We start from the raw sequence: 23,595 nt of genomic DNA, 5'->3' as shown, positions 1-23,595 counted from the left end.
TATTTTAATACTCATTTTTATTATTTTAATTTGTGCCATTTTTCCATGTTTTGGTGCCTTACTTGAATAAATGTGATCCATATTGTTGCTTTGCTTTGTTGGACAAATACAAAAAATTATGATTCTGAATAAATACAGTTTTAAACACATAAACAGTATTACCTTTATTGTTAATATTATTCCTTTAAGCCATGTTTGAGAGATATTTTGGACGTGCTGCGTCTGCTACACTGAAGTCAGAGTTTCAAATCCAAAATGCAGAGTTCAGAGGGTCTTTGAACGCAGCATGAGTGAGAAGATGATGTTGGTGCAGCAGCAGCACTGTCCATCAACTCTGTAGTGGACCAACCCTGGATGTCCATCAACTCTGTAGTGGACCAACCCTGGATGTCCATCAACTCTGTAGTGGACCAACCCTGGATGTCCATCAACTCTGTAGTGGACCAACCCTGGATGTCCATCAACTCTGTAGTGGACCAACCCTGGATGTCCATCAACTCTGTAGTGGACCAACCCTGGATGTCCATCAACTCTGTAGTGGACCAACCCTGGATGTCCATCAACTCTGTAGTGGACCAACCCTGGATGTCCATCAACTCTGTAGTGGACCAACCCTGGATGTCCATCAACTCTGTAGTGGACCAACCCTGGATGTCCATCAACTCTGTAGTGGACCAACCCTGGTCGTCGTTCTCAATTTGTTGCATAATGAGAATCGTTTTTATTAAACCAGGGGTGTCAACCTAATTTCACATCAGGGACAGACATATAAAATATTTATCTGTAACTCTCCTTTTACAATCTAAACCTAAATGAATGATTTCTGATAAGTTTGACACTCTTGGTTTTGTGGTTTTAAGCTCCACCCTCTGACCCCATTAATGTAATCAATAATAATTACTTTTATTTAAAAAGTGCCTTTCAGGCCACTTAAAAACACTACAATAAAAACAGTATAATAAATAATATTAATTTGTAGTGTACACGTTAGTTTAGATGCATACTGTTGTTGTTGAGTCATGGTTTGAGTAGTAAATAAAATCCAAACATTGCCATAGTTAATTATAGATGCCATAATGTTTTCAGTCTTAATTTACAGTGTTGACCAATTTATACCAAAACTTGACAAATTTTTATTGCTCACCAACTAAATGGGATCATGATTAATTCATTCAAAATAAATACTTTATAAACATTATAAAAAACAAACACCTGTGAGGTTAAAATTGATTTAGCACAAACCAATTCATCTGAATAACCTAAAACATTTTTAATAAGTGGAAAAATGCTGAATCTTTAGTTTTGAGAAGAATTGTAAGTTTTACGACTTGCAAAGATTATGATTTACAAATTTTCATTAGAATAATTAGGTGGAAACTACAAAACTAAGAGGGCAGTGTTCACCACAAACAATCATAGAAGTACTTGGATCAATTATTCACAGTCAAACTCAAGCTTTAAAGAAGGCCAGCACATGGTGCAGAACCTTCTGAATCACATTTCTCACAGCAACTGAATGAAGAGTGAAAATCCTCCTTATATCCTCCAGTCCAGCTGATTGTCAACAACTCACAGTCGTGCTCAACTCTACAGGTGCAGCAGATCTCCCTGATTGACATGATGAGCTGGACATGGCTGTGCACTTTGTACCAATCTGTAACAGTAGGTAAATCCCCCAATAGATCCCCTGGAATTATCAAACATTTTGGCCTCAGTAAAAGATAACCAACAATTTGATCTCATTTCACATTTTGTTGCTATTTTCCTGCATGGAAACATCAGTGACAGTGAAAGAATCTTGTCAAAAAATTGTAAATATGGTTAAAGTTGCATTTTTTGCACTAGACAAATGTTTTGTTAAGACCTTAATGTACTTTACCACCATGTAGACCCTTATTTGTGTAAATGTGGACAGAAAAACAGAAACAGACTTTATGAGGAGAACGATTAAAGACTCATACTTTCTCAAATTCAGCCCAAAATAATACTGAAATAAAGTACATATTAAAAATACTAGTTAATTACAGTGTTTAAGTGGATTAAATTAAAGCAGAATTAAGTGTTTACAAGATAGAGGAATTATTTAATTCAGAATTGAAATTGGAATAAACCAGCCACCTAATTCAGATTTAAGTTTAATTTGGAATTAAATTTGCATTATGTTTACAAGGTGAAATTAAAGAGGATTTAACTTTTATTCTGAATTAAAGAGGAATTAAAGCTCAAATGTAAACATGGCCAGTGACAAAGAAAAAAAAAAAAACTAAGTTGATTGAATAAATAAAAGTACTGAGTAATAAGGACATCAGTGGAAATGTAACGTTACCCCCTAAAAATAATACTCAAGTAAAATTTCAGTACATTAACTAAATTTGTTCACACTGTATGTACTGTATATATATATATATATATAAATGTCTCTGGGGTCACTGGACATTAGTGGCTGTGGTTGTTGTGGTTGATGTTGAAGCAGGGCTGGTTAGGAGAGGAGCTGTCTGTCAGTGTGTCAGCTGACAGTGCACTTATCATTTCAGTTTTGGCTCTAATTATTGATTTATAATCTTATTATTTTTTATTATTTTAATTTTATTTCTTGAAATAGAGGTTCCTGACAAAGTCAAAAAGCCTTGATCAATAAACACATTAATGTGACTCTTTTATGTATTTAAAAACTAAAAACTAGTCGGTGCTGACACTAACACAAGACAAAGGTTAAAGTGTTCTCTGGTGGTCTACTGCCTTTATGGTTAAACACAGGCCATGACCTGTTAGTCCAGGTAAGGCTACAATAAATCTGAAAACAATACCGTAGATACCGGGTTCGATCCTGCTTAATCCCAGGTTATCACATATACAGTCACTGGTTATCACCTGTACATCACTGTAAATAAATAAAACTAAAATAAGTCTGCATTCATAACTGGACATCACGAAGCCATCAGCAGACTGTACGTTTATGCAAAACTATCATACAAACATAATTAACCAGAGATCACCAGACACGCACACACAGACACAGACAAATCACATGCTGTGCAGTAACATCTAATTAAAAGCTGTTTTCTAGTATATACATTGGTTAAGATGGTGTTTTTTTAATGAACAGTTTCAATGGACAAGAGTAAGTCTGAGGGATGAATATAGTTTATATATATATATATATATATATATATATATATATATATATATATATATATATATATATATATACTGTATATTAGATTTATATATATTAATACATTAAAGGGTTGAAAAACCCTGTCAAGCCCTCCTGAGTTCAATGAGTTCAGATGTAGATATGATTTTCCAAACACTGTAGTTTTTAATGCCAGATTAAAAAAAGGAAATTGTTAAAAAAAAAATGTAATGTCTTTAATACAGAGAAAACAACCATTCACAAATAACAATAATAACTATAAATAATATCACCACCACCTCCCACCCCCAACAAGTATAAAATAGAAAAATTCCCAACAACAAACAGATATAAAATACTTGAAATATATACTTTTTTTAAAAACTTAAAAATATCTATTATTTACAGTTATTTACAAATTTACAAACTATTTTACAAATAGCAAATTCAGCCCTGTGATGAGAGTGGAGGAAAGAGGTTCCTCATTTCCCACTTTATTTACTTTTTGCCATAATTGCGCTCCTCCAGTAAAGCCCTCCACTCATCATAGGACTGAGTCTCAGTCTCTTCTCAATACCAGTTGCCAAAATACTGGCGATGTGTAGGAGGGTTCCTGTCCTTTTTGCACTTGCTGCAAACTATAGTGTCTTTCTTTTTGGTGTATTTTCTTTTAAAAATACCTGACTGATCTGCCTCCATTTTTCTTTTCCTATACTGCTGTGTGGTGTAGGGAACCGCTTGAGGTGTTACCTGTGTCTGAAATGTTAGAGGGGAAGTAATGAAGGGTTTTGGAGGGGCAGGTGGAACAGGATGAAAAAAGAGCAATGTCTGTGGTGGTGGTGGTGGCTGAGATGGTGGCCTTCCTTTAAGTTGTGCCTGCCCAGCAGTGTTCGGTGGCAGCACAAAAGGATGAGGCTGAGCTAAAGAGCCAAATGTAAAAGTTAGTCCTTTCTGCAGGGCAGGTGGAAGTCTTGATGGAGCTGCCATTGGGGCCTGTAAAGCTGGAAGACCCTGCTTTAAAATATCCTGCTCCTGTGCCTTGCACCGCCTGCAGTACCTATGAAAACACAAAATAATTATTATGAAAACAAAAGTTTCTACATTGTAAAATGCACAAAAAATGTAATCTTGCTTTTGATGTGATTTACATAAGACAAATATGTCCCCGAGGCCTTAATCTGGAATATGTAATAAAGTTTCATAAACAACAAAAAAAGTCTCATAATTAGTGGTCAACAAAATCAGCTGTACATAAAATATGTATATTTATATAAATCCTACTCACCACTGTGAAACTGTTGCAGCATTTACTTCAGGCAGCTGTATAGTGGTCTCGCTCATCAGCCTGGCGTTTGTGACTACGCACTCCCTGATGTTTTTGTATCACCACAGTGTATCTTGACAGCTTCTTTCCCTCACAGCGCACAGTGCTCGGGTAGATGCAAAAAGCTTGACAAAGATCGCCTCAACCACTCTGTTGCAGTCGGGCCACTGTGCAGGACTGTGAGCCCCGATGAAAGACCTGTAGTTAAAAATAATGTCTGCTTTAAAAACATTACAATAATGTGTGACTTACATTATATTTCACTTTTTTTTTACATAACCCAGATATTGTGTTTTCCTAGTTTAATTCACTTTTTGGTGCTCTCCACACCTGGAGCCACAATCTTCTTCGTAGCCCGGAATCGTCCCTTGCTCAGGCTGGTCTGGTGTCGAGCTGGGTAGACAGTTTTTTTTTTTGTCATACTCCCCCAGTTCCTGCCACAGAGCAATGACCTGACTACATTCCTCCTGAGTCAGCGCAAGACGGTGGTCTCTTAGTCCAGCCAAGTAATCAGCCAGATCCTGCACTGCACCATACCCTTCAATGTTATCAGGGCCAACTGAATCCTACCAAAAACAAAAACAAGAAAAAAGAACCACTGATGACAGCAGTGCACACTCATCAATCCAAGCTATTGCAACTTTTCTTTTTTTTTCTTTAAGGTAAACAACTTCTTACATGGCATGAGGAGGAGTGTGGAGATGGATCAGTAGATGGCGCTGATGCTAAAAGAAAAAGACAAGTATTTAGAGTAAAACATTTTAAATTTAAAAAAATAAGCAAAAGGTGAGATTTTAGAAACAGTTGTGTAAAACTCACTAGACTGTTCTGCAGGAGAAACTGTTTGTGTGGAATGGGGGAGCAGAGCGGTCACAGCAGGTGAAGGAGCTGCTTTGACCTCCACTTCTGGTCTACTTCAGGGAGCGTCTTTATCCAGCCAGCTGGAAGACAGACTCTCTGTGCTAAAGCACGCACAAAAAAATGCAAAAAACATAGATGAAAAATTAAAAGCAAATATCAACATAAACAAAATATTTGAAAGCTTCTGAAATAACATATGAATGCAAAAGACATAAATACAAAGGAGGTACATAATATACATTTATTTTTCATTTATAATATAAATGCAAAAACTAAATGAATAAATAAAATCAATGATCAAAGACTGATATTTTTTTAAAAATAATGTAATGTTGACTAACTTGTCGTTTGGGCCTCTTCCCATCTTAACCCTCCTGTTGTACTCGGGTCAAAATGACCCGCCACTGTGTTAAAAACCAAAAAAAAATCCCCTAAATGATGTTTTTTTAACTTGAAATTTTATGACTTTTCCTAGATTGGCACCAACAGTAAAAAAAGTGAAATGTTGCTTTTATTCACATTTCCATGTAAGCTGTACAAAAAAAGGTACAAAGGTGGTCTTCGGGTCAAAATGACCCGTGAGGCAAAAAGAGTTGAAATCAAGGTCACAGAGTTATTTACACACCACAGAATGTTACAATGTTTTAGTTGTGTCTCAGATCAATCAGTAGCAGAAGTAAAGAAGACAAATCAGGTGGGCTTCTCGCGGACCACTGTGCCTTTGATCAGTCTCAGATCAGTTAGTAGTAAACGTGAACAAGACAGTAGCTGACGTAAACAACACAAAGGTGTTCTCGCAGACTGCAGAGCTCTTTTTCTGTGGATTTCCAGAGGTTATAAAGGTGCTGCAGATGACACGACCCCGAATTCTGTCTGTGCTGAAGCCATGAGTGTGCGTTATAACGTTGGAGAGGCTCTAGAGCTGATTTTCTCAGATGTCCAGCAAGACAACTCTGATTCAGAAGCGGAAGTGGAGAATGTATCAGAAGAAGAAGATGGGGAGGAATATAACCCAGAGCAAAATGAATCATCTTCAGAAGAAGAAAACCCTGAAGCTGAAAGAGAGACTTTCCTTTCAAAAAATGGCAAAATACCATGGTCCTCAGCAGCATATGACCAACACGGCAGGCATGCAGAACAAAACGTCATAAAGATGACCCCAGGACCCACAAGGTATGCCGTTTCTCATGCCCATGACATTGTCTCTACATTCTACCTGTTTATCACACCTGCAATAGAAAAAATAATCCTGGAGATGACAAATCTGGAGGGTTTTCGCAAATATGGAGACAGCTGGAAAAAGATGGATGAGACTGACCTGCAGGCCTACTTAGCAGGCCTATGGGATCAAGTCATGGGTGGCTTGCGATGCCAAATCAAGCTATGCTTGGAAAATGCAAGTCTATACCGGGAAGCCGACCAGTGGATGCCCACAGAAGAACCAGGGGATACGAGTTGTGCTTGATGTGACAGAGGGACTGAGGGGTCACAATATGACATGTGACAATTTCTTCACCTCTTATGAACTCGGACAGCAGCTCCTGAAGAGGAAGATCATCATGGTTGGTACAGTTCGAAAGAACAAGCCTGAGCTCCCACCTGCACTGCTTGCATCAAAAGAGAGAGAGGTCTTCTCAACAAAGTTTGCCTTCACGCCCACCACCACTCTTGTTTCTTACCTCCCAAAGAAAAACAAGAATGTAGTTCTTCTGAGCACACTGCACGCAGAGGGTGACATTAGCGATCGTGAGGACAGGAAGCCAGTCATCATCCTAGACTACAACCGCAACAAAGGAGGTGTGGACAACCTAGATAAGGTGATTGGAACATACAGCTGCAGAAGGATGACTGCCCGCTGGCCCCTGGTCATCTTCCACAACATCACTGATGTTTCCTCCTACAATGCCTTTGTGATTTGGAGAGAGATCAACCCGACCTGGATGTCTCGTAAGCAGAACAAGAGGAGGGTGTTCCTGGAGCAACTAGGAAAGGCACTTGTAATTCCACTCATTGAAAGAAGGAAGCATGTCACAGAAGCCTCAGCAGCAGTTGTGAAAGCTATTCAGAGTGCAGGAGCTCCTGATCAACCTGAGGATCCAGCTACCACAGCCACTTCCCCAGCTAGGGCAAGTAAGAGGAAGAGATGTCAGTTCTGCCCTCAAAAGAAGGACTGTAAAACACATACTGTGCGCTGCAGGTGTAAGAAATGTATCTGCAAAGGCTGTGCACTTGCATACTGCCCTACATGTGCTAATTAGTTGAATGGGTTATGTTATTTTTCATATTTTTGTATTGTACATTGTCTTAAATTGTTCACTGGAGAAAGAAAATGAGTCATTGGGATGAATAAAAATGCATTCAAAACTCCTTTTTGCACATTTTTTTTTCTTTTCTTAAGCTATAGAAATACAAGTGAAGGGGGAAAACTCAAGTATTCACACATTGTGTGGTGGATGACAAGTTGTTTCTTCAAGCAAGATGAAATTTGGTGTTTAAATTCAATTAAGCTGCTTATATTGGGGGTTTAGTGAAGACGGGTCATTTTGACCCGGAGGACACAGGGTGTATACAGAAAATGAGGACAACAGGAGGGTTAAGACCTCTGCCAGCAAAGTGATGTCATCAGGCTCAGACACAGGTTTGCCGGGGGCAGATGAGGAGCGTCCAGGGGCAGAGGAGGGTCCCGGGACTGCAGAGGTGGATGGAGTTTCCTCCACAAAGGACGATGAGGGTACAGAGGTGGGAGGAGTTGAAGCGGTGGGGCCACTGATGGTGGACGAGGGCTGCGTACGTGCATGCGTCAAAGCTACCAAAAAAAGAAAAAGAAAAAGCATCACAACTACTGAATGGCAGACAAATAATAAATGAATGTATGTATGTATGTAACATGTAATCACATGTTTCCTTACATGGTCTGACTTTCATTGGAGACACCAGCCTTTTCACCATCTGGGTTAAGTTTTGCTCGCCTTTCCTGACCAAGAGGGAGGACAGGGAGGCAACAGAGGAGCATTTCTTAGGAGAAGGCTGTGATCCTTTACTCTGAATAGAGCTCTGTTGTGTGGTGACTGTCTGCTGAGACTTTTTCTCAACATACTGCTCTTCCTTCATAGCAACAGCAATATTGCCTGAAGGAAAGAGCTCCACATACTCCCTGAAACACTGCTTATTGTGGGCATGATCTGTTGAATCCTTGCTGCCTCCTGTGGGATCCCTCCTCATAGCAGCCACAAGGTAAGCAGCATACCCGAGAGCATTCTCCAGCACCCACTTGAAGGTCTGTCCACGGAAAACACCAAAGTGGATTTCAAAGAAACCCAGTAAGTGTTTTCTGTTGGATGGATCTCCTTTGTGCTCCAGCAGGTTGCTTCGAGCCTTATCCATCACAGCCTCCGGGGACAAGGGTCGCATCCATGGCTTTCCCTTATTAGCCTTTTTTATTTCCATTGCCTCAAAGGAGTCAGATATTTTTAAGCTACCATCAGCCCGTCTAAAAAAGTGGGGTTCCATCTGTTTGACAAAGAAATAAAAAAGACTGAATAGGCATTTCAGCAGTTGCTTAGTTGTAGTAGATGAGCAGATAATGTTTAATTAACAGCAAATATTTGCATATATTATGTACACACGCTGACTTAGAATTAACATGTTATTCCTAACACAGCTAAGTTTTTAATTAGCAAACTTGTTAAAAGAAAAAGGAGGAGCTAGATGCTAACCTCGAATAAATATAAAAAAGTACTGAATTATCTACACACATTTGCCCTATCAGGGGGAAATGAATGAATAAACGATTGACTGACTGACTGACTGACTGACTGACTGAATGAATGAATGAATGAATGAATGTTTGATACACAAATCTACAAATAAGTGGAACACAGTTTAAGAACACAGTAAATAAATAATACACGCTTCCGTTTGTAACATTACGTTAATTGATGAATTAAGCTACCACTGGAAAATAAATCTTAACACTTTGCCGTGACTTAAAGCACTATAAACAATGAGTTTAAGTGCCGAAACAACCCCAGAAAAACAGGTAGTGGGGGGTTGTGCCAGGTAAAAGCGTCGTAATTACGAGCGTGAATATAATAAAATGGCTCTTGCTAGACAGACACCCTGCCAATTCATTTTTAAAAAAGTGTTTTAAAAACACAAATTACTTAGTTCATTGCACTTACCTTGTAAAAATCGATGTAATGTTGAGCGATGCTGTGGTACAGTGAAATCTCCGGTAATTTTCCAAGTCCGCTGGCTAAGAATGATGGAAGTCCTCTGATTGGTCAATTCTTGGTTGCTGTGGGGCGGGACTTCGGGAAGCGATTGGTCAATTCTTGGTTGCTGTGGGGCGGGACTTCGGGAAGCAATTGGTCAATTCTTGGTTAATTCTTGGTCACAAGTCGAGAGCTGATTGGCCCTCACTACCAAGAATTGCCTCGAGCTACAGCCGGGCGGGAGAGCCTTGTGTGTGTGTGTGTGTGTGTGTGTGTGTGTGTGTGTGTGTGTGTGTGTGTGTGTGTGTGTGTGTGTGTGTGTGTGTGTGTGTGTGTGTGTGTGTGTGTGTGTGTGTGATCCTCACACAAGCAGCTGATCAGAGCAGACACACTCCACACTGCAGATGAAATGTGTCTGTTCTCTGTCTCCACCTTAGATAATGTTTCTCTTAGTTTTACAAGCTATTTATCTCGTTTGTTATCACTCTCTCTCTAAATCAGGGCAGACTGTGCACGGACTGAAAGCAGATCAAGTGAAGTCCACCACACACAGAGTCAGAGGAACCTCTGTGACTCTGTTCGTCATGAACATGTTTGTGCCTTTATTCTGTTGCTTCTCCACCTCAGTCTTCATTTTTCCTCTTGTTTTGACAAAAGTCACGTTAGAGATTTCTGCTGGAATATAAAGTCATGGGACTTTATCTACTCTCAAATCAAGAACATACGTTGATTTTTAATGAGCAGCTCCAGCAGCCAATAGTAATGCTTAAAACAGCTCATTAGATTGCTGCGTTGGTATAAAGACCTCTGATTGGCTGACATCCATCCTGTATTGATAAACTTCATTTTCAGAGCCTGGAGAAGGAGAAGAGATTCACTGTCTACTCAGAACACTTTGGATTACAATATGCTCAAAGATGATTATGGACTTTTGACCAAATAACATAAAAAAAAATAAAAAAAACATACTGCAGCTTTAAGCGAAGGGATGCGTACTGCTGAATTTTCACCTGCCAACTTTCTGGGTGTTTAGAACCGTGATTGTTTTAACTCAACCATATTTTTACACATTTTTGCAGCTTCATAGGCCAGTTAGCTCAGCTGGTCAGAGCGTGGTGCTAATAACGCCAAGGTCATGGGTTCAAACCCCATACTGGCCAGATATTAATCAAGGACCTTAAACCTGCTTTCATGTGTTGTAAATGTTAGTGTATGAGTCAGAAAGGACAAGGTATGAATATGTATACAATAAACACAGATAAAGAATATCTAAACTGTTAATCATTCCCAAACCTGGAAGAAAATTCACAAGTAGCCAAAAATCTAGAATGACTGTCAGTAAAGAAGCTTCTTTTTGACATCTTAATAAATCAGCAAGTAGGACAAATACCAATTTATTGATGAATAATCCCAGAACAATTTAGGTTAAAGATCACATTACTCCTGTATTAGCCTCTCTGCATTGGCTTCCCATAAAATATAGAATAGAATTCAAGATTCTTCTTCTCACTTATAAAGCCCTAAATGGACAGGCACCAGTCTATCTCAAGGAGCTTGTAGTGCCATACAATCCCCCCAGAACACTACGCTCTCAAAATGCTGGCCTACTCGTTGTTCCATTTGTCTCTAGAAGTAGTATAGGAGGAAGAGCTTTCAGTTATCAGGCCCCACTTCTCTGGAACCATCTACCAACCACGGTTCGGGGGGCAGACACCCTCTCTACCTTTAAGGTTAGGCTCAAAACATTCCTCTTTGGTAAAGCTTTTAGTTAGGAACCAGCTCATAGCTCATAGTTAAGATGCAATAGGCATAGACTGCCAGGGGGGGTCTGGCATGCTCGATTGGAGAGAGGTTGGAGAGGGCGTTAAGAGAGAGGTCATTTAGGTTAGAGAGGGACCGGAGAGGATCCCATTCCTCTCTCTAACACTCCCTCTATGTCTGCTTCTTCCCTTGTGTGTTTGATCCTGTACTCCTTCTGGCTTTTGTCTTGCAGGTCCGTGGGATCCTCAGTGTGGAGTTACAGAGTCTCAACAACTCTGTCTCCACCCTTTCCTCTGCACACACCCAACACAGCATAACGTGGATGGCTGTTCATCATAGGAATGGGATCCACACAAGGTTCCTGCTGCTTAACAGAAGGTTTTCCTTGCCGCCATGATGAATTCATGTTGGGTGTGGGATACACATGTATGTGTATATACGTATATATGCATATGTGTGTATCCATAAAATGAAGAGTCCGTCCTTAAGACTGCTCTACTGTAAAGTGTCTTGAGATACCATTGGTTATGATTTGGCGCTATACAAATAAAAGATTGATTGATTGATTGATAGCTGAGACCCCCCCCCCCCACCCACCCACACACACAGATATCAAAGAACGCAGAACCTGTCATGCCATCCACCAATCAGGAGCCAGCAGAAGGTATCGTCACACACTCTGCTGATGACATCATCAGGAGCTAGTCACACATCAAAGGACTCAGCAGCACCTTGAGTATTCTTTAATGAGGGAAACCCTTCTGAGAGAGACACAATAACCCCGAACTACTTGGACTCAGTGAATTTACTTTATCTCTGTCACTCTGACAACAGTTATATTTTTGATCTAATGATGGAAGTGCATCAGTTCAATGTAAAGAGTCTGGAACAAACATGCTTTGAAGCACTGAAGGATAACCTCTGTCCGGAAAAATGCATTGGGCTGTGGCAGTTTACTAAAGTCTGGTATATTCCCATTTTGTTTCAACTGAAATATGAGGCCTTTCACTTTATCTGTGAGAATTTTGAGGAAGTTTCACTCTGTGAAGAGTTTTTGCAGCTTGAGGCGCAGGAGCTGGCTGATATCCTGGGTCAGGATGACCTTACTGTGACCCAGGAGAGCACAGTTTATCAAAGTGTTTTAAGATGGATAAACCACATGCCTGAGGAACGACAGGGAGCCATTTCTACTCTGTTACCAAAGGTACGACTGGGGCTGATGGACAAAAGTTACATCACAGACAATGTGCTTGACAATGATGTGGTAAAAACAAACCCTGAGTCCCACCTCTTGGTCTCTGATACCCTTAAAGTCATGTCTCAACCTTCGTTACTCTGCTCTGAGTCTGGGATCAACAACACCTTGTTTTGCCGTCGCTTGCCAAATGCCGTCTTACTGATGTTTAGAATATTTTCTAAGACCATAGAGGCCTTTGACTACAGAACTAACAGCTGGATCACAGTTCACACTCATCCTAGTCTGGAGAATCCCATGACTCACTTATTATTCTACAGCACTGTCTTCCTTGGTAGATGCTTCCACATTGTGGGTGGTGGTTTAAGATGGACCGACCCCTCTAACAGAGTGTGGAGGTATAACCTAGTCACACACACTTGGCAGGAGATGTCACCAATGCAGGAGTCACGGGCCTTAATGAGTGTTACTGAGCTAAAGGGATACATCTACGCTATGGGAAGCTACAGGAATGATGATGTTTTCTCACACAGAACTGCTGAACGCTACCAGCCCAACATCAACCAGTGGACGTTCATTGCATCAATGAATGAAGGGAGGAGCTACGCCAGCTGCACCACACTGAACAACAAGATTTACATATGTGGAGGACAGAGTAATAGAGTACTGAATACTGCTGAGTATTACAACCCAGACACCAACCAGTGGACACTGATCACTCCTATGGGAACTCCTCGGTATAAACTTGGAGTCGTTGCATATATGGGCCACATTTTTGCAGTTGGAGGAAGCAATGGGTCCAGAAATCTGAGGTCTGCTGACGCTTATGACCCAGTGACCAACACCTGGTACGATGTCCCTGAAATGGTCCACACACACAGTTACTTTGACATTGCAGTGATGAACAAGAAGATCTTTGTTGTCTCTTGTAGAAGACGAAAAAGAATTGTTCAGTGCTATGACTACACTACAAATACTTGGTCTGTGGTATTTTCTGGCATGGGCCAGTGCAATGATTGGGTGAGTTGCTGTGTGATTTCTAGACTTCCCAACATGGCTGAGTACTGTTCACCTCGTAAACCCATCATACCCAGGACACAGATCTAAAAAAAGTCTAAACTAGATACTGAGATGAAGCAAATGTTATTTTCCATGATCCTAACTGGGAACTAATGTGTGAAGACTGAATTTCATTCAAATTAATGTCGTGGTTAGCAAGATAAGTATTCTAAAGGGTTAAAATAAGCAGAAATGGATGATTATTAGATTAAATTACTTGAAATCAAACTTCCTACAACACAATAACAAGTTAAATATACTGAATATAAAAAAATATTTCTTGTTAAAATTTTTTTTGCTTTGTCAAATTTAAGATAATTTAAGACTTTTTTTTTAAAGCAAAACAAACAGCAATGAACAAAACACATAATATGCTGCTGTATAAAGTGCTGTGATTTGTCACGTGAAGAAGGCAAAAACAAAATGATCAAACATTTGTGCAACACTACAATGTAAAGTATTCAAACATGTCTCAGTTCAAGGTCCATCTAACATGTGAGACCTAAGGACACTGAGGGAAAACTTGTGGCGTAGCTAGCCAAGTCAGGCACAAAACAACTTATTCAAAGGCATTGCAAACAAAAACAACTGTGATCTTGTAATAGAGAATAAGAACGCTACGTCAACTACATAAACTATGGAAGTATATCTGTACCATAATTCAATTTAAAATCCATTAACAGAAATGCTTTTTCATTTTCAGAATATAGCTGCATTTTTTAACTCATAAATAAAATGAATAATAAATAATCAATTTTCATTTTCTTCTTCCCTTAAACATGACGCTCTGGTGGGAGGAGTCAATGCAGACTGGAGAAGAATTACAAACGGTGGAAAATCAGATGATTTCAGGTCAAAATAATGTGAGCAGCTGATTTTCTGAGGGTGCACAGATCCTAGATGACTAAGATTGTAGTTTATAAATGTGATGACTGGACTACAATAGAGTTACACATAAGTAGTTTGATATTTGCAACCACTGTTTATTTGTCAAAGGTCACATATTAATTCAATGAAACTTTATTTATACAGGGACAATTCCAACAATAGTCACCTCGTAGCGTGAGATAACAGGCAACACATTGTGTGATCATTGGTTTCTAAGAAGGGTTTACAGATGAAAAGCTCTATTATAGCTAAGTGTGTGCTAATATGCTAATTATTGTAATATACAGTTTTTAATAGCAGACATGATATTTACAGTCATAATATATTTTGTTTCTGGGTGTGCAAATGTTACAGATGTGTTCCAGTGAATTAATATTCTTTTGATATTAATTTGAAAATATGTTCTAATTAATATTTCATCCCAAGGTTCCTTTTTCAATGCAAATATGGTAAACAATACCAAAAGTCCATATATTAATAACAATAAAAACTTAATAAATCTCCCCCAAGTGACCAAACCATAACACTGTATTTTTATTTTTTCCATTCATTATTAAATAATGATGACATGTATGGTGACCATACGTCTGGTTTTAGACATGTCCTCTTTTGTTTTCACCTGGTGTCAGGGCTGTGTGGGGATATTTTACAAACTTCTGGGTTTCCCAGGGACTTTGAACGCATCTCGAGGCATGCGTTAATTTAAAAGACTTACCTCCACAAAAATGTGTTCTATCTGTCACCTGCAGTCATAGATTTTTTATGATATAGATATAGAATCAACTGCACTTTGTAAAAAAGACAAACAAACAAAATGATATAATGTGTTACCATTGTTATTTTGATTTAAAAAACAATCAGAAATACCCCATTTTATTTGTATTTGGTTTTTATTTTTTTCTGTTTCTGGTTCTTCTGTTTTCCTGATTCTGGTTTTAAATTAATTAAAAAATTACAGGAAAAAAGTGCCACTAAAGTAGATGTTTTACGTAATAACATGCTCCATAGTTAATTATTAGTTATGTTTGCTGTGTCAGCATGTCTTTCATGTAATGTACAGGATGTGACTTTAATTCAATTTGTTGAAAATTATTTCCTAGAGAAACAAATGCAGTTATTCTGCATCATGCAGTGATAGACACAACAAACACATATACAGCTGTTATGTTACTGCACAATATCATATAAGTTAGCTGTTAGCATAATAGCTTCATATTGTAACAGCTCTGCTGTTTGTTGGATGTGTCCGTTGTAGATGTTCCTAATTCCTACAGCGTTGGCAGTCAGTGAAGGCAACTTGAGGATGCGTAGTGGAGATGTGTGTTTACAGTCTATGGTGTAGAGAGTTTGTGTCAGAAGTTAACTTTGGATTCATCTTTGTAATTTACCTTTCCATGTTTTATTTGGTGTGGTCACAGCAAACAGTGACTCAGGAATTTTCATGCAGTGAAAACTCCTGAGTCATGATGGTAAACAGCTAGGCAGGCAGTATTGGTTTCACGTTTATGGTGAAGTGCTACGAAGTGTCACAATGTGTGTGTGCACTCTGTGTATCTGTTGCACGGTGTATATTCTGTTTGCTTTGAAGAAGTAATCCCACTAAGTAATCCCATTTTTAATAAAAATACTGGTAATCTGATTACATGTTTTTAAATGTACTGTAACAGATTATAGTTACATTATTTTTGTATCCAGATTACATAACGCTGTTACTAGTAATCCATTACTCCCCAAGCCTGTGTGTGTGTGTGTGTGTGTGTGTGTGTGTGTGTGTGTGTGTGTGTGTGTGTGTGTGTGTGTGTGTGTGTGTGTATTTATTTATTAAATTAATATTCACTGTTATGCAGGATGTTTACTATTATTTGGGCCATAGTATATAGTCATCTTAAAGATATAAATCCTCGTTTTAATCAGAAAAAAATGGCCAAAAACAGTGGAAAAAGTTGTGAAATGGGATTTTAAAAACCACAGAAATTGGTTAAAAGTTGCAAATTAGAATGGACAAAAACGGACAGAAAAAGTGTTTTCAAAGTGTCAATATTGGAACAATTAGTTTAAACTTTCATATATTGGGCATGACAAAAGGTGTATGTGGTTAAATTGGCAAAAATAATCATGAAATATGATGAAAAAGGATAAAAGTGACAATAATTGGTCAACATATGTGACATTAGATGCAAAAGTGGTGGAAAGGAGTTGTAAGTGTTATTTGTGTAAACATTTGTTCCTCTAAAGATGTTTATTATGAAGATGAAGTGATCATCTGTAGTTTAAAAATGTGTAGCTCTGTGGGCCTGTACTACAAAGCTGGATACGTATATCCTGGATTTATCTCCGTTAGCGGGTTTCACCTAACCAAACATTCTCTGTCAGAGAGCAGCTGCACTATGAACTGAGATATCAACTCACTCTCTTAACCCAGGTGATGTCAGCCTGGCTACGTGCACGCCAGTGCAGTTTCTGGGAAAATATAGAATAAATGTTCCAAGGCTTCATCAATGTCTCTATATAAACCACACAGTTGTTCTTCCATTTTGAACCATTGATATAAAAAGTGTCAGCGTCACTATTTGGACTTGTGTGAGAGTTGGTATTACAGACCTTTACATGTTCCTTCCTAAAGGTGATGAATCCACAAAGATCCTTTACTCATTTCAAATATGATGTTTCATACCAAAAGATATATTTGAGTTGATAAATTGTCCATAAATAATGTCTATCAATAAATGTAACAGTCAGTTCTTTACTAAATAGTGCTCTTTAATTTGGCTATAGCTGTAGCTTGTTCTGCTCAACACCTCTTCCTTCTTGCTTGGTGAATCAGAACACGACACTTGTAAAGATATATAAGGAGGTTCCTGCAAGACATGCAAAAAGTATATCCTAATAAATATCATTACTGCTATTGTTTCCTAGCTTCTCTATAATCACATGGACCAGATTATCAATCTGTATGATAATCTAGACCTTAAAGCCATGGGACTTTATCTACTCTCAGATCAAGAACACACATTGACTTTTAATGAGCAGCTCCAGCAGCCAATAGTAATGTTTAAAACAGCTCATAAGATTGCTGTGTTGGTAGAAAGATCTCTGATTGGCTGACATCCATTCTGTATTGATAAACTTCATTTTCAGAGCCTGGAGAAGGAGAAGAGATTCACTGTCCACTCAGAACACTTTGGATTACAATATGCTCAAAGATGATTATGGATTTTTGACCAAATAACATAAAAAAAAAAAAAACATACTGCAACTTTAAGCTAAGGGATGAGTACTGCTGAATTTTCACCTGCCAACTTTCTAGGTGTTTAGAACCGTGATCGTTTTAACTCAACTATATTTTTACACATTTTTGCAGCTTCATAGGCCAGTTAGCTCAGCTGGTCAGAGCGTGGTGCTAAAAACACCAAGGTCATGGGTTCAAACCCCATACTGACCAGATATTAATCAAGGACCTTAAACCTGCTTTCATGTGTTGTAAATGTTAATGTATGAGTCAGAAAGGACAAGGTATGAATATGTATACAATAAACACAGATAAAGAATATCTAAACTGTTAATCATTCCTAAACCAGGAAGAAAATTCACAAATATCCAAAAATCTAGAATGACTGTCAGTAAAGAAGCTTCTTTTTGACATCTTAATAAATCAGCAAGTAGAACAAATACCAATTTATTGATGAATAATCCCAGAACAATTTAGGTTAAATACTAATAATACTTACTTTGTATGTGTATGCCTTGTGTATTCAGGTGTCCAACCATCATTTTGTATCCACAGTTGTGATGGAGCTGCAGAATGTAGGTTATACTTTCATCCAAATCATTGTCTTACAATGTAGTGAATAAATCATGGACTCTGTTTATCCAAAACAATGAGAAAGGTCACAATAGACATTAAATGAAACCTGTCTGTGAAATGATCTAACCATTGTATGTAATAAAAACTCATAGACTAATAATAATGTAGCCTATTTTTAATGATCAAACATGTACATATATTAGCACACTATAGCTACAACTGTGCTTGTTTTGACAAAGTATGTTTTACTGAACTCTAAATTAAAACTACTGCTAACCTGGACAGATGCTAGAGATAACAAGGACAAAACAATACTAGATGACTTTATACATTAGCTGATATTAAGGACAAGGGCTGATGTGCTGTTAAAACAGACCAGATTGTTTTAGGCAAGGCAAGGCAAGGCAAATTTATTTATATAGCGCATTTCATACTCAAGGCAACTCAATGTGCTTTACATGATAAAACATTCAATTGTTTAAAATCAATAAGAACATTTAAAATCATCAGTAAAATCAATTAAAATCATCAGTAAAATCAATTAAAATCATCAGTAAAATCATCATGACATCAACAACATGACTAAAAATCTCTCTCTCAATCATATGCAGTAGAGAAAAAAAGTGCCTTTAACTTTGATTTAAAAATGTTCACATTGGATGCTGACTTCAGCTCTGCTGGCAGTTTGTTCCACTTCTTTGCAGCATAACAACTAAAAGCAGCATCACCATGTTTACTGTGAGCTCTGGGCTCCACTATCTGACCTGTGTCCATAGATCTGAGAGACCTGCTGGGTTCATACCTGACTAACATGTCACTGATGTATTCTGGACCAAACCCATTCACAGATTTATACACCAGCAGCAGAACTTTAAAGTCTATTCTGAGGCTGACTGGGAGCCAGTGTAAAGACTTTAAAACTGGAGTAATGTGTTCTGACCTCTTTGTTCTGGTTAAGACCCGAGCTGCAGCGTTCTGAACCAGCTGTAGCTGTTTGATGCTCTTTTGGGGGATTCCTGTCAGAAGACCATTACAATAGTCCAGTCTGCTGGATATAAAAGCATGGACCAGTTTCTCCTGATCTTTCTGAGTCATTAAACCTTTCACTCTGGAGATGTTCTTTAGGTGGTAGAAGGCTGTTTTTGTGATAGATTTGATCTGACTGCTGAATGTAAGATCTGAGTCAATCAGAACACCAAGGTTTTTGACTTGGTCTTTAGCTTTTAAAGATCGAGACTCAAGATAATTGCTGACAGCAGTCCTCTTTTCCTTGTTACCAAAGATAATCACCTCCATCTTGTCATGGTTTAGTTGAAGGAAGTTTTCACTCATCCAACAGTTAACTTTTTCTAAACAGTCACACAACACCTCAATGGGACCATAGTCATCTGGGTTCAGTGATAGATATAGTTGTGTGTCATCTGCGTAGCTCTGATAATCAACCTTACAGTTCTGTAAAATTTGTCCTAAAGGAAGCATATAAAGGCTAAACAGAAGAGGTCCAAGAACAGATCCCTGAGGAACCCCACAGGACATTGGTAATCTGTCAGATTCAAAGTTTCCAATGCTTACAAAATAGCTTCGCTCCTCCAAGTATGACTTAAACCATTGCATTACTTTTCCATTTAGTCCAACCCATGTTTGCAATCTGTGCAGCAAAATTGTATGATCTACAGTGTCAAATGCAGCACTTAGATCCAATAGAATGAGAACAGATACTTTTCCTGAATCAGTGTTCAACCTTATGTCATTGATCACTTTGATCAGAGCAGTTTCAGTGCTGTGATGAGAACGAAAACCTGACTGAAATTTATCAAATATTTTGTTGAATGTTAAGAATTGACTCAGTTGGTTGAAGACCACCTTCTCAATGATCTTGGCCATGAATGGAAGGTTGCTGATTGGTCTATAGTTAGCCAGTATAGAGGCATCCAGTGTTCTCTTTTTTAACAGAGGTTTCACAGCAGCTACTTTCAGGGATTTTGGTACGGTGCCTGATTGGAATGAGCAGTTAATTATCTGACACAAATCAGTGACAATTGACTTTACAACAGTTTTAAAGAAGTTTGAGGGTATTGTGTCAAGGCAACACGTTGATGGATTCAGCTGCTGAACAGTCTCCTCTATTGTTTTTGGGTTCACTGTAATAAACTCTAACATTGTAGTTGACCCATCTCTCAGTGGTTGAAGCTGTTCAAGCTTTTTGCGATTTTGCTGGTTTGTTCTGATGTTTGACCTTATTGATTGTATTTTTTCATTGAAATATACAGCAAATTCATTGCATTTTCCAGCTGACAGTAATTCAGGGGCTATCTGATCTGGGGGGGTTGTGAGCTTTTCAATTACAGAAAACAACGTGCGAGAGTTGTTGACATTTTTGGCAATAATTTCAGAAAAGTATTGCTGCCTTGCTTTGAACAAGCCATCATTGAATTTTCGCAGACTTATTTTGTACAGTTCTAGATGAATTTGGAGTTTTGTTGATCTCCATTTACGCTCAGCTCTTCTATGTAGCCTAATTGTTGTGTCGTCTACATGACATTAGAACCTGAACATATGCCATATAATATGACCAGTCTATAGCTTAATAATATAAGTATTGAAATGGAATAGCAATGCAACGTTAGCCTAGCCTAGCATTAATACACATTAACATGAGTAATATTTACACACAAATATAGTTCTACTGTTGCTACTTTCAAACAAGCAAGAGTTACACTATCAATTATCACCATGGTACATCACAGGTAAATAAGTCATGTGTATGAATCATGTTCTGTTAATTATTTATCCTTTGGGGTTCTCTTTAAGTTATTCTGTGTCTTTGTTTATTTGGTTTGAGTCTAGTCATGTGTTTAACTCTTGTCTGTGTTTCAGGTGTTCCTGTTTGTGGCTCCACCCCCCAGCGATGTCTGTGTGATTGGTTGGTGATTAATTAGCTCCCTCATGTTTCCACCCAGGTGTGGTCCATTCCCAATCAGGCCTCCTCCACTATTTAACTGAGTGCTTGGTCACAGTATGACTGTGGGATCATTGTTAATGTGTGTGTATGCTGTCGCCCCTCATCGTGTCCTGCTGCGTCTGGTCTTTGCTCCCTGTTCCTCCTGCCCTTTTGGATTTAAGTTTTGTTTTGTTTTGGAGAATAAAGACATGGACTGGTTCCAGGAACGTTATGCTTAGATCCTGCCTCCTTCTCTCTCTGCGTTTGGGTCCACACCCACACCGGACCTTAATAAGAGCTTCTTCACCCATTCCCTCAGACAGGCCTTAAGTCCTGATGCACAGGAGAACATTCTACCACAACAACTCCCACTCTGAGCCACCATCAGACGTCCATCACAACACAGCACCATGTAGCCCACAGCTAACGGTAGCCACACAGAGATAACATCTCCACACTTTCACTGCTGACACCAGACGTAGAGCTCAGGACCAGCCAAACCAGCGACACATCTGGATAATCAACTGATCAATAATAAATAAAATAATGTAACTTTATTGATCACCATAGTAAAATTCTTCTCTGTATTTTGACCCATTTTCCCAGAGGGGTAGCAGTGGGCTGCTAACTACAGACACCAAGGGAGCAGTTAGATAGTAGTTTAATGAATATTCATACAAACATCTCCCTATGTTCTTTGTTTGGTGGATCCCATCAGGATGAGGGAGGGGCATGGCAGGACTGTGTGTCATAGAAGGCTGACCCTGGAGTAGGTGAGCTCTTCTGCTGGACTTTGTAGGAGGTCCTAATGACTGTAGATTATATTTATTATACCTACATCACTACAACACTCTGTTAATGAAATGCATTTGTGTAAGTGTCTAATCTATCAAAGAATTCACAGCACGTACGTACGACCACATCACAGAACTTTCACCCTTTAGTCAAAACCAACACTTAATACACACCACCACCCAGCACGTGTCCTGTTCTCTCACTGGTAAGATTCAAAGTACAGTTGTCCTTAGTTATATTTGTCTATTCATCACAGTGATAAATATTGTGTTTCTGGTAAAAATGTGACTGTAAATTATTACGTTAAAGTCATTGTTAAACATGTTGAATGATAATAGTATATAAAAGCTTGTAGTTGTTTTAACAAGGCAACACAGTGTAGCTGCTCAACAGAACAAGAGTATTTAGTTACTTTGAAGGAGTAAACCAGGAACGCTGGTCAACACAGTGAAACTGTTCTTCCTGATGGACAAGCTTTTCCTACATGTTGGTGGATTCTGAAGAGAATTCTTCTTCTTCTAATCGTCAAATCATCTTCTTACAGAACATTCTAAGAACTGTTTACAATCTATTAGAAAAACCTTTTTACTGTGTTTTTCTTTCTAAAAGATGTTTGTGTTCTTTGTGGTTATCATGACCTCTAACCTTTGTGATATTCAAAGACAAAAAACACTCTTCCTGTAAATGCATTTTAATTCTTAAAACTTACAGTTGAATGAACTATTCCTCCTGTACAAAGCAAACACAAAAAATAATCATTAATACAAGAAACAATATTAATATAAACTAAAGATTTGATGTAGATAGCTTCCCTCCAGAAAAAAATCATTTCCTACATTATAGTAACAATTAATTTTCAGCATCCTGTTATCAGACCATTGCTGCTGTTAATACATTCATTGTCTCATCTTTATGATTTTGATTAAATACACACAATAAAACTTGTTACACACTTTCAAAATTGTCACACAAAGTGAAGAATTTTTCATGATATTTTCTTTTAAATTACCTGATATTTGTACACTTTCAGTGATGATTCAAAGGAAGAAAATCAGTGTAAAAAAACAATGAGCACTGGAATCAACGTGTCACATTTATTTATTTAACCAGACCAGATCAACATCTTCCTGAACTGTTGGTGTCCATTTTCCAGCAGACAGCAGGTTTATGTTGGAATCCTGTGCAGCCTGATCTCTGGGTTCTTCAGTCCAACACTGGAACCAGAAGGTGTCGTCACCATCCGTGTGACGCTGGGATCTGAAGATGATTCCTGCTCCATGTCTCCATCCACACAGAGATGTGAGTGGAGAACAGATGAAGTGCTGAAGGTCTTCCCACACTCATCACATCTGAAAACATTCTTCTCATGAACTCGTTGGTGTCGATTAAGGTCAGATTTCCACTTGTAAGATTTTCCACATGTGTCACATTTATGTGGTCTTTCTGATGAGTGGCTGATTTGGTGATGTTTTAACTGTTGATATGTTGTAAAAACTTTGTCACACTGGTCACAGGGACACACTTCATGTCCAGTGAGAGATCTCAGGTGGATGATGAGATTATGTTTGTGTTTATATATTTTCCCACAGTGGTCACAGCGATACAACACTGTTCTG

The 23,595-nt window shown here is 38.4% G+C and overlaps 1 protein-coding gene, 1 long non-coding RNA gene and 2 other non-coding genes across 4 annotated transcripts; 2 read left to right on the top strand and 2 right to left on the bottom strand.

Annotated features, from left to right (window-relative positions):
- Positions 1-4,779: 4,779 nt before the first annotated feature.
- Positions 4,780-5,350, bottom strand: LOC114458786 (uncharacterized). The gene is made up of 3 exons (XR_003673148.1): positions 5,280-5,350; positions 5,139-5,185; positions 4,780-5,026 (listed from the first exon to the last, which is right to left on the bottom strand). It is a non-coding gene; the product is annotated as an uncharacterized LOC114458786 (long non-coding RNA).
- Positions 5,351-7,819: 2,469 nt separating this feature from the next.
- Positions 7,820-8,732, bottom strand: LOC114458782 (putative protein TPRXL). Its single transcript, XM_028441172.1, has 2 exons — positions 8,231-8,732; positions 7,820-8,127 (listed from the first exon to the last, which is right to left on the bottom strand). The coding sequence occupies exons 1-2, from the start codon at positions 8,730-8,732 to the stop codon at positions 7,820-7,822; spliced, it is 810 nt and encodes a 269-aa protein (XP_028296973.1).
- A 1,889-nt stretch (positions 8,733-10,621) lies between these two features.
- Positions 10,622-10,695, top strand: trnai-aau (transfer RNA isoleucine (anticodon AAU)). The gene has a single exon. It is a non-coding gene; the product is annotated as a tRNA-Ile (tRNA).
- Positions 10,696-17,806: 7,111 nt separating this feature from the next.
- On the top strand, positions 17,807-17,880 carry trnaf-aaa (transfer RNA phenylalanine (anticodon AAA)). The gene has a single exon. It is a non-coding gene; the product is annotated as a tRNA-Phe (tRNA).
- Positions 17,881-23,595: the final 5,715 nt, after the last annotated feature.

This window comes from Gouania willdenowi, unplaced genomic scaffold, assembly GCF_900634775.1.
Source record: "Gouania willdenowi unplaced genomic scaffold, fGouWil2.1 scaffold_184_arrow_ctg1, whole genome shotgun sequence".
NCBI lineage: Eukaryota > Metazoa > Chordata > Actinopteri > Blenniiformes > Gobiesocidae > Gouania > Gouania willdenowi.
Note: the sequence above shows the minus strand (reverse complement) of the source record. Positions and strands in the feature narration are given on the sequence as shown.

Bases quoted from the DNA above. Each gene is read 5' to 3' on its own strand.
- LOC114458782 (XM_028441172.1), bottom strand. From the start codon at position 8,732: ATGCGACCCTTGTCCCCGGAGGCTGTGATGGATAAGGCTCGAAGCAAC. The intron at 8,128-8,230 runs GTAAGGAAACAT...TTTTTTTGGTAG, and splicing joins TCCAATGAAAGTCAGACCAT to CTTTGACGCATGCACGTACG.